The sequence below is a fragment of the Callorhinchus milii genome, unplaced genomic scaffold (assembly GCF_018977255.1).
Source record: "Callorhinchus milii isolate IMCB2004 unplaced genomic scaffold, IMCB_Cmil_1.0 Scaffold2, whole genome shotgun sequence".
NCBI lineage: Eukaryota > Metazoa > Chordata > Chondrichthyes > Chimaeriformes > Callorhinchidae > Callorhinchus > Callorhinchus milii.
Window position 1 is genome coordinate 55,452,530 of NW_024704743.1, and position 12,057 is coordinate 55,464,586.

The 12,057-nt window shown below is 42.3% G+C and overlaps 1 protein-coding gene across 1 annotated transcript in view; it reads right to left on the bottom strand.

Moving 5' to 3' along the window:
- Nucleotides 1-3,304: 3,304 nt before the first annotated feature.
- Nucleotides 3,305-12,057, bottom strand: part of LOC103182634 (basic leucine zipper and W2 domain-containing protein 2) — a 46,422-nt gene continuing 37,669 nt past the window's right edge. Inside the window, exons 10-12 of the mRNA XM_007899703.1 lie at nt 10,312-10,450; nt 9,251-9,373; nt 3,305-3,761 (exon numbers count right to left, since the gene is read on the bottom strand). Of these exons, the coding sequence (XP_007897894.1) occupies nt 3,730-3,761; nt 9,251-9,373; nt 10,312-10,450 (294 nt within the window). The 3' untranslated portion in view covers nt 3,305-3,729. The remainder of the gene's footprint in view (nt 3,762-9,250; nt 9,374-10,311; nt 10,451-12,057) is intronic.

Consider the following 12,057-nt stretch of genomic DNA (forward strand, 5'->3'; position numbering starts at 1 on the left):
AAGGATGCACCTCTGACAATGCAACTCTCTGCCAGCACTGCATTGGGCTGTAAGTCTAGAGCAGCCGTGGCCAATATGTGGCCCAGAAATTACCCGTGGGACTGTCAAGAATGACATAAATCAAGAAATATTCAATTAAGAAATTAATTTTGTTGGCCATCTATCAAGGTTGGCCACCAGTGGCCTCAAAGTAGGGCTTGAACCCATAAGCTTCTGATTCAAAGGTGAGTGTACTACCAACTGAACCAGGCTGACGTCTATTGTTTGTCTGAGTCTTTCTCTGCTTTTCTTTCCCTTACTTTCCATCTGTCCCCGTGTCTCTTTCTGTATTTGTGGCATCACTGTACATGCCTCTTGCTCACTATTGGACAAAGTCACTTTCTCTTTCCCATCTCTCTTCTCTTATCCTCAACTCTTCTCTCTTTCATGCTCATATAAATCAAACACTGTATATCTGTGCATTACCCGTTTTGCTTTTTTTTAAGAAAAGACAGAAATGTTTAATTGAAGATGATGATGTATCTTTGTCTGAAAACAAAGTTATTTAAAAAAATAATTTGACCAACGAAGTATTGGATTGTGTAGGAGGCGAACGCATGACATTTCTAATTGTTCATTATTTTGGGGTTCCTCTGGCTCAAATCCATTCTAACAGTCACCAGCAGATCCAGCTGGAACACATCAAACCATACCGCTTCACCCTCGCCTCCGCCAAATTGTCTTTCTACTCCAAGATAATCTCCAAGGACAACCCCACGCTCCTATTCTTTACCACCAACCGGCTCCTCCATCCACCCTCCCATGCCTCGTCATTCTCTCCTCAAATTCTGGACTGTGAGGAGATACTGGATTTCCTCAAGTCCAAAATCAAGGGGATCCGTTCAGCTGCCTCCGCCCTCCCAACCGCCATTCCCTCCCCATCTCCCCTCACACTCCGACCCCTACCTATCCCTCCCTCCACACATTCAAACCTGTTTGCCCCTCCTCTCTCATCACCACCATATCCAGCATGAAACACACCATCTGTTCCCTTGACCCNTATCCCTCTGCTTACCTTCCAACTCCACCTCCTCACCCCTCTACTCTCCAACACCATGAATCTCTCCCTATCATCTGGCACATTCCCATCCCCTTAAAAGCAGCTATAATCACCTCATCTTGAAACAACCTTCCCTGGACCCATCCCTGCCTTCTAACTACCATCCCATGTCCAACCTACCTTTTCTTTCCAAGGTCCTTGGAAAAGTTGTTGCTTCCCAGCTTCGCTCCTTCCTCTCCTACCATTCCCTTCACAATCCCCTCCAATTGGGTTTCCGTGCTGCTCACAGTATGGAAACTGCTCTGGTCGAGGTGACAAATGACATCCTATCCATCTGTGACCAGGGCTCCCTCTGCCTCGTCCTCCTTGACGTCTGCTGCCTTCGAAACCGTGGACTACTCCATCCTCCTCCAAACTCTCAACCTTCAAGCTTCTGTCCTTGTATAGTTCAGGTCTCATCTCTCACACCGTCTCCAATTTATCTCCGACAACGGTTTCTCTTCCAGCCCCCACACAGTCTCGTGAGGTTTTCCTCAGGGCTCTGACCTCGGTCCCTTTCTCTTCAACCTCTATATCCTCCCTCTTGGTGACATTATCCGCAGACAAGAGGTCAACTTCTGTATGTACGTGGATGACACCCAACTATCTTTTTGCCTCAACCCTCGAATCCAGGACAACTGATGCCCTGACAAACTGCCCTGGATGAGAGCCAACTTTCTACAGCTGAACGTCACCAAGACTGAGGCCCTTCTGAATGGTTCGAACCAGCAGCTCCGCACCTCAGGCACTGGCAGCATCACCATCCATGGTTGCACACTCCAGCTCACCAAACCAGTTAGGAACCGGGGCATCTCATTCAACCCTCATTCTTTCCCCATATGCATGCCATGACCCGCTCTGCCTTCCTCCACCCCTGCAACATTGCCCAACTCTGCCACTGCCTCACCCCTCAGGCTGCCAGAATCCTCATATACACATTCGTCACCTCAAGGCTCATCCAGAACTCTGCAGCTTGTGCCCTCTCCTGCAGGCTCTGTAACCTCATCACCTCCACCCTTGCCCGGCTCCACTAGCTCCCCATCCCTGAGGATAGAATTCAAAATCCTCATCCTCACTTTAAAGGCGCTCCATAGCCTTGCCCCCTCCTACATCTCTGACCTGCTAACCCCTACCAACCTGTCCGCTCCCTCCGTTCAGCAGACTCCGACCTGCTCCAGATTTCCCACCTGACCCATCACCCACCCAACTATTGGCGTCCGGGCTTCCAGCCTCTCTGCCCCACCCTTTCATCCCACAATCCCTTCGCCTTGCTCCCTCCCTTGCCTCCTTCAAGGCACGGCTCAAGACCCTCCTTTTCGACTGTGCCTTCAGCCGCCCTCCTACCTCTCAGAGTAAAATCTGAAGAGCAGGGATGAAATTTTATTTCAGCTGAAATTTTATACTGGAACAGATACTAGTGTGGGTTAAACAGTGCAAATTAAACCTCCCAAAATCAAATTACAGCTGCATTGGTAGTTTGTACGTTCTCCTGACGTGAAAGGCGTTTTACAAATGTAATTTTGTTGTATTTTGTTGTTGTAGAGCAGCTGACTCAAGACTGTCCTAAACTTGACAAGAGATGAACAATTACACGAGGATACAAATAGGGAGAGAGAAAACCTGGCAGTACTGAGAACCTTGTCTCTATTGTAGGTGAAATGGATGTATAACTTGAAACTTGTATTTAAAAACTAAAATTTTTATGTCAAAATCAACAAAACTTGAAAAGTACTGGCATTTTGGAGAAACAGGTATAAATAACCTTTGCATTGGATACAGCGCCTTTCACATCAGGAGAGTGTCTCAAAGTGCTTCACAGGATTTACTGTAAAGTGTAGTGGTTTTGTACACAAACATGCTGCGAGAATGAAGTTAACGCTTCAGAGAGCTGGAGTCAAATCCTGTTTAGATAAGAGTGAAAATATCCATTCTCATCAACAGCTGAAGCACTTTGTTTTCAAGCAAAACACATAATTAAATATCCACACTTCCTACTGGATGGTGGGGAACTAAACAATTCAACAATGTCTGTACAAGTACGAGTGATACGGTCATGATCAGTGCTTAAAGTACTTCTGAGAAACAACAGATGAAGCTCATGCTGAACAAATAAATCAGGAAGCCTTTATAAAAACAAAATTGCTTTTGCATTTTATAAGGATAAGTAAAAACGTCAAAGAACATGCGATATTCTTGGGAAAGAAGTGAAATGCCTCATTACTGGGATGAGTTTTAAAATACAAAAACATTTATTCAAAAAATCCATGGTGTCAAATCACATATCCAGAAGCTTGCATTAGGCTACAAAGATGCACAAAACTAGGTCTACAACAGACGCTGTATAAGGGTCACAAAGTATTTGAAAAGACTGCTAATAAAAGGAGTCGATAATTATTTCATTTCAGCCTACATGGCTCCCTTGTGAATAGCTTTACTAAAGTTACAGCACAGTTCCCCAAAGGTGGAGTCCCACAGAAAGCGGTAATACCTCAGGGCCCAGTTATTTGACGTCGGTTATAAACTTATCTTCTACAGAAAAGGAAGGCTATCCTAGGGTTTCCATTTGATTTGAAAGACCAATGTCTTCAACTCCAACCGTATGAATGAGAGGGAGAAGGCCCGTGTGAACCGTATCTTGTGCTTGCTTCAAGCTAATCCTCTTCACCCTCTCCGGATTCGGATTCTAAAAAGGAGGAAATAAAAGTTATTCATAAAAAGATATTTTCTTTGAAGTGTTCAGTTCTGGCAAATGATTTAAACCCTAGACCCATTATTAGGATCCTGGAAACAAAGAATAATTTCTGCTATTTTTGAGGGTCTTTATCTAAATAAAAACCAAGAACACAACACCGACTGGTAGGTGAAGTGTGCAGGACGACTTTAGTAGGTCATCTGCAGACACTTGGCATTTAGGTCAACAATATTCCTACCATTTTAAGAATCATCATATGAATAGCAAAGGCTTGCTTGGCACTCCAGTTGATGTTGCAAGTCATTGAAAAACCTTATATACCATACCCGAAGGCCCGAGTAATAGGGCAACTGGTTTTCTGCGTGAACTGAAGTTGAATGATAATATCACACCAGCTCAACAAGAGAGAAAATTAGGGCCTTAAAAGCAGGCACGGACTAACTGGTGCAGAAAGAAAAGTAAACTGAAACACCATTATGGACACTGCAGAGTAATTTAAAACCATGGTAAAATAATACACACTATTCTCCCTACTCGCTCTCACCATCTCATCAAACAGCATTACCTTATTGCCAAGATGAGAACAAATATCCTGACTGAAGCGCACTTCATTTTCATACTCTCACACTAAACATATCCAGCATTTCAAATGCAACACATTTTATTATTAATAATCCTTATATTTATTGTGCCACCTTTCATGTCAGGATGAAATCTCAAAGTGCTTCACAGGTTTAACTATGTGTCTTGTAAGTGAACGCAACAGCAAATTTGCGCACAGCAATGTCTCACAAACAGCCATTTAGTGAATCATCAATTTTATTGAGGAGATTGTTAGCCAGAACACTGGGGAGAAACTCCCTTCTCTTTTGCCATGGGACCTTTAATGAGATAGAGGGGCCTCAAGTTTAACATCTCATCTGAAGGGCAGCACCTCAACCAATGCAGCACTGTATTGGAGTGTCAGTTTAGACTACTGTAAACAAGTTCCAAGTCCTGACTTGGAGTTCGATAAACCTTCTGACGGATAGGAGAGAGTGCTGCCAACTGAGCCAGGCTGAGTCATTTTACCACTTTCTTGCTGAAAGTCAGTGACTGTTTCTCTGCTGAAATTCCATCTTTATCAAGCTCGGTTTTAAATATAAAAATGGGCCATTAAACATAATGGCAGGACCGCAACGAAATATAGTAGGAAATTAATAAAATTGTAAACATTTTACCGCCATACTGACAGAGAACAGCTTTTAACTACAACATCAGTTGCACTATTTTTAGAATATTTTTGACAAGAAAACACACTATCTTGTGCAAGGACAAAGTGATTCTATAAATACCAATGGGACATGGGAAATGTAGAGTGTGAGCAGAAATGAGGTGGGCAGAAGAGAAAAAAATGCCTATTAAGTTTTTATATATATAATATATATATCTCTTGTATATAAACAATTTACATTGAAATGTGGTTAATGTGAAATACAAACAAGTTTTATTGGGATATTGTCTTCTGTGTTCTGTTATAATAATCTTAAATATGTTATATGTAGCATCTTATCAGGACAAAACCAAAAGATCACAAATTACTTCAGGCAGTTTTCTGAAAAGTATAGTGACAGTATTTATATCCTAGATGACAAAATATACAGTCTCAATGACACAATAACGCACTCTATCAAATGAAAGGATTATTATTACTACAGCACAGAAAGCCATGGTGTCTGTGTTGGTGCTCATTCCATTCACCACCTGCTCCCCATCCCTGTTACCTAGTCTATTCCAGTCCCACTGCTCTTTTACTACATATTGAATATTTGTTTTCATCAAGAAGTTTCTCCAATTCTTTTAAATACAGTCATGGACTTGGCTTCAAAGCCATCTGTGATAAGGCGCTCCACATCCTAACAATCCTCTGTAAAAATACATTTCTGACTTTACTGTTTTTGTTCCTGGAATTCCCCCAAAAATCTCCCAATTGTAATTTCTCCACAGCGATATTATAACAGGGAAATGGGTTTGTAAACAAAGATCTCCTGTTAATTACAGTGATGTAGTGATGCGAGAGCATGTGACTGTACAGCAGAGGATTAATGGAGTCACATGCTGTTGAACTGCTGCCTTGACTGACAATGGGCATTTGTTGTCCAAGCAGTTTCATTGACCAGAATTTCAATAATTCACTTTTAAAGGGCCTCTCCACAACCAGATTAGCTTAAAATTGACCGCTTGCTTGAAAAAGAACTAGCGGATGGAAACCTACAATAGTTTGTAGCATGCTCGCCTCCCGAGTTAGAAGGTTGTGGGAGATGCAGTGCTGAAGGGATGTCACATTGTCAGAAAAGAAGAATCCGCCCCACTTCAAATAAAACGAGTTCCTGTCTGCCGATTCAGGCGGACGTAAAACATCCCATGGCGCTACTTATAAAGAGAAGGGAGTTTCTCCTGGTACCCTGCCAACAATCCCCCAAATAAAATTGGTAATTTGTTTTGTGGCTGTTTGTGGAACATTCCTGTGCACACCGAAGCTTCCACGTTTGCCTAAAATACGGTCACTACACTTTATAGTAAATCCTGTAAAGGGCTTTGGGATATCCTCCAGACATGAAAATGCAAGGATTATTATTAATAAACTGGAATACCAGAAATCTGCAGTAGGTCATTTTCAAGACTGAAGTCGATAGATTTTTGTTAGGTAAGGATATCAAGGGGTATGGAGCAAACAAGGGTAAATAATAATAATCCTTGCAATAGATAGTGGCTTATCACATCGTCGAGAAGTTTCAAAGTGCTTCACAGAATATACTATAAAGTCAATTGACTGTATATTTTATGGTTGAATTGCAGTTGAGGGACAGATCATAATAAAATGGCATAACAGCTTTGTGGAGGGGGCTTAATGGCCTTCTTCTCCTCCTATGTCAACAACAACTTGCATTTCTATAGCTCCCTTCATGGGGGGGGGGGGGGGGGAAGGGTAGCGTTTGGGAGCGCTCAATAATAGTTGAGTCTGACCCCGAGCCACAGGGACATGACTGCAAGCACGATCAAAAAGAAAGGTCACTAAGCAGGATTTGAGAGTGGGTAAGGAGTAGGTAAGGCAGAGGTAATGAAGGAGAGTTCCAGAGTTTTGGGGCATAGTGGCTGAAAGCACAATCACCGATGGTGGAGCAGAGGGGACGAGGGACAAACAGGAGGCCAGAGGCAGCCAAGCGGAGACCGCAGGTGGTGGAATTGGTTAGGTAGGGAGGTGTGAGGGCATGAAGGGATTAGAAAATGAGTGAGAGAAACTTCAAATCGATCTGATCGGTAATTGGGAGCCAGTGGAGCCTGGCAAGGACTGGTGCTGTGGGGTATGGAGTTTTGTGCAGGTGACTATCCACGTGGCGGAGTTTTGAATTAATTGAATTTTGTGTATGGTGAAGCTGGGGAGCGGCGAGGAGGACATTGAAACAGTCCAGCCAGGAAGTGACAAAGGCGTGGACGAGTTTCAGCTGCTTTGGTTGTGAGGTATGGATGGAGGCGAGCAATGTGATGGAGGTGGAAAAAAAAGCAGTTGTATTCAGGGAACGCATGTGGGGTAGAAAGGAAAGCTGGGGATCAAACCTGATGCTTAAGTTGCGTCAGACCTGCAGGAGAGAAAATGTTGACCGGAGCCGTTGACGGGGCTTTCGTCTTGCCAACAGTTAGCTGCAGGAGATTTGTGCTCATCCAGGCCTTGATGCCTATCAAACAAGCTGACAGGACATCAACGGACTGGGAATTGCAGCTGGAGAAGTAGATTTGGGTGTCATCCATATACATGTGGAAGTTGACCCCATGTCTATGGGTGACATCACAGAGAGGGAGCATATTGATAAGGAAAAAAAGGGGGAAAAGGATGGAATCTTGGGGTACCCTGTGAGTAGTTTAAGATGGCCTTGTCTGGCTGCAAGTTGTTTAAGATGGCCTTGTCTGTGATGGACAGATCAGTGATGTCTAAGCCATGACGAGGTCGAGGGAATGGCCATGGTTGTGGGTCGGGGAGTTTTGTGGACAGTGAGGTTTAGGGTGAAGAGTAGGGCAGCAAAGTCAGAGGAGATGGGGCAGGGGGAACTGAGATGAAGGTTGAAATCACCCATGCCAATAACTACCTGAAAAAACAATAGGCTAACATTTTGATCAAGATGATGCTTAATCAGAAATGAAACACTTAGAGGTAGAGGACTGGAAGTAAGGTAAAAGGTAGGAGGAAAAGATAAAAGCAGGTGAATTGGCACTCTTATTAATAATAATAATAATCCTTGCATTTGATATAGCGCTTTTCACGTCGGGAGGACGTACCAAAGCGCTTCACAGAACACACTGTAAAGTGAATTGACTGTATATTTGTGGGCAAACGCGGCAGCCAATTGCGCACAGTAATGTCCCACAAACAGTCGTAGATTGAAAATGACCAATTTATTATTGTTTTTGATTTTGGAGGGATTATTATTAGGCTCTGTGTGGAGTAAGGAAACTTGCCCAAGGTTTCGCCCTCTGCCTGGAATTGAACTCAGGTCTCTCGCTTGCAAAGCGAGTGCTCTAACCACTGAGCTACAGGACTCCACATTGTCGATACGGGCCATACGGGATATGATGAGTGAGAGGCAGAGAAAAATAAAGAGCAGGCGAGACAGTACAATCTCACGATGTGAAATTCCATTAAAATAAGTTTTTTTAAAAAACGGGAGAACAAGCAAAAGTACGAGAGACAATGTAGAAAAAAANTGGAAGAGACATTCTAGGTTTGAATGAGTTATAAGTCTATCTTTAGGACCCAAAGGCTGAAGAGTTCCTAAGAATAAAATGAAACCACTGGCAGCACTGTTGGGAGTGGGGGAAAATAAGAAATCAGGTGCATTTGGTAACATGTTAAGTTAAGAAATAAAGACTTCTCCAAATTCTCCTTTCCAAGGTCCACAAAACTTAACTTACCCAAAGATAAAAATAATATTCCTTATATTTTATACAGCCCACAAAAGTCACTGCACTATAAAATTCAAGAACTATTATTATTATTATTAGTGCCTTTCACTTCGGGAGGACATCATCCCTTTAGGGAAAAGTGTACGCGTTCCATTCGAGTAAATCTCTCGAGCATTCCCATGTTTGAAACTCTTAAGCATGGTGATGGGTTTCCATATGTGTCAAGACCCTCGGCTGACCCCAAAGAAGGAGAAAAACTGCAGCAATAAAACCATTTAAATGCACAAAAGAAAATATTGCATCAATATAACAAAATGTACCAGTTTCGCAAGTCTGGGTTTACAAGCATGTGTGCGTGTTTATGTACAATACAGTATATTGAACACGACCAGAGAACATAAATGGTCTTTTAAAAAATTCTTAACTGCAACAAATGTTGTTGCCAAAGTTATAAAATTTAGGTAGGAAAAGAAGAGGAAAAAAAAGCACAACCTCCGGCATTAAAAGTGCTAACATTCAATGATGCAATAGCTTCAAATTACCTTCTTCAGCATTTTGCAGCCACTCAACGAATTTTTTCATCTGCTCAAGAAAGATGCTTTTGCCTTTGGCAACATGTGCTTCTTTGTACCATTTTAGGATGGCTTCTTCACTCAGGACATCAGCTGCAATTCAGAGGAGTTATGGGAAGGTCAATATATCTTAAAACACAAAGCACTCAAGTCTCTGGCAAACTTCTTTTATGAAGACTATATGTCTTATTCTGAATCCATCATTTCTGGTTTGTGGGCTGGCACATATGCTCAGTGATATTTAAAGGCTACTGACTCAATGCTACAAATGTAATAGTTCAAGCAGATATTGTAGTCATGAGCTTCTGGTCTACGTAAAAGATATTAAGGCTGCATTAGAGTAATCTGGCTGGATAATCCAGGTCTATTCAATAATGGTACTTGAGTTGCACTGACTAGATTATGTGCTGAACTTGTTCCGAGTGCTTTTGCTTCCCAAGGTTGAGTGCCTGTTGTGTGCAGAGATCACTTGAATCTCCTGGCACACGTTACAAGTACCTAGCAATGAACTTTCTCCTGGTTTTAGAGGATTGGACTCTTGCCAACGGAAAGCTAGAGTGCCATTATGATATATCTATTCATTGAAATTTGGAACTCTTGCATTAGCTTAGAGTGGAAGCAGCGGGAAAGCCAGACAGTGGTCCCAATGGCAAACTACGCAGTCTTAGATGGTTCAACTCCAGTAGTATCCCAATTCAGTCTGGGGTCCCTAAGCCTTTGTTCTTGCCAACCAACACCTAATATTTCCCCAAATTAGGTCAGTAGGATGCAACCCTCCAGGGGGAAAGCATGCATTCCATTCAAATAAGCAGCTCTACAATTTCCATATATGGGTGGGATACAAGGAACTCTTTGGTTTGGATACTCTTAAGGATGGTGATGGGTTTCCATTGCATGGGTCAGACACCTGTGTTGGCTTCACCATTAACACTGAAATGGAATGATTCCCCTGTAAATGCAGGCACTGTACAGACAAATGCAAATAGCAGCATTTTACTCTGAAGCAGACTTGGACTCGAGTTGAAACTTACCTTTGTAAAAAAGCACAACAATCTTCTGGAAAGCCTTCATGAAGTGGATATTGTCGTAGCAGTACTCCTGAATCTTCTGGAGTAGAATAAGCTCCGACTGACCTTGGGTACTGAACACTGCAAGGAGTGGTGCATATTGCTGAAAACAATTACAAAAGGTTCAATGGTTTTCTGAGCTATAACTACAGAGCAATGAAAACACAAATGTTTAAAATAAATTTAGACAAATTTTTGCACCACAAATATTCTAAAATATAATATTCAATTTTTAGTTATAAATAAAACTGAGGCTTTTAAAAGATCCCAGTACAACAACAAGATTTCATTTATAGAGCGCCTTTCACGTCGGGAGGACGTCCCAAGGCGCTGGACAGTTGGGGCAGGACCCGAGCAGGGGGGAAATGGTCAGGGGGAGGGAAGGGAGGGAGCGAGGAGGGGGTAGAGTCGAGAGGGAACTGAAGGCATGGTTAAAGAGAAAGATCTTGAAAACGCTCTTCCAGCATTTCTTGTACTGTTAAAAAGCCCTCATCTAATTGAAAAGTTTGCAAGTGAGATACAACTTAAAGCTATTTCATAAACTACCCAGCACCATGGCTTTTACTATTCTTCTACATTAATCCATACCAGTCCATTACACCCTATCTTTTGTAAATAAACAGTTTTTGGTCTATCCTAAAATTGCCCTTCATAACCTTGAACCTGTTCCCTCTTAACCTTCTAAAAGTATTGTTCTGGTTTATTTTCTCAATCCCACAATACATTCATTAATAAAATCTCTTTGGAGTTGTCCTTTCAAAAGTTTAATTTTTCTAGGTGTTCTTCCTAGCTCATCCTTTAACCTGGGGTGGGGGGAATCATCCTCGTTGCTTTCCTCTGCACTAACTCAGAACACAACAAATAGGATGTACACAGTACTCTAGGGGCAGCCACTGCACAGCATGAACTCTAGGGATCTGAACTCAACAGATAGGCAATGTAACTCATCATCCTGTTTGCCCCATTCATTGCTACCTCACACGGCTCCAACATTGTGAGTGAGAAATCAACCAAACCCCTCTTAATTTCCCCACGGTGCCTTCCAGGGACACTGTGGAATGGGGCACACAGGACAAGGAACAAGAGCAACCGACAATATAAAAGACCCCTCTTGCTTATGCTGCCGCCCTGGGTTTGTTGGGACAAGTGAAGGATTTTTGCCTTCATCATAGACTCGACGTGTGGCAGACTTTGGCTGATGCTAAGGGTCAGCTACAGACCAAGGTAATGCAGGTTAAATCAGCAGCCGGGCAAACAACACTTGATCCTCTCTTCAAGAAATTAATATTTTGTGTGATCTTAACTTCTCAGAACTTTGAATAATGAAACCCAAGATCTGTTGTAAATATGACAATGACTTCATTTTAATAAGATTGCAAAGTCTGGCTGCTGAATGCTCACCCTACGTAATTTTAAAAATCAATGTGTTCATCCCGTGTAATCGTGTTTCAGTAATCAGGTCACCTCACTAAGTAGGTCACTTTTGCCCAGTCACTTGAGTGATTTGATTAGTGAGGTTCCACTCTACTTTACCTTTGTTATAAATCTCAGCTCCAATTGGGACAAAGCATTCCATGCTCTAACATCCATCTGGGCAGCCAAAACAAATTCTAATCTTTTTAACACTTTCTATGACAATCCTTCCCCAAATAGTTGGAATAATCCTTCACCATTTATCAGACGTCAAGACATTAGAAAGGCATTCTCGCT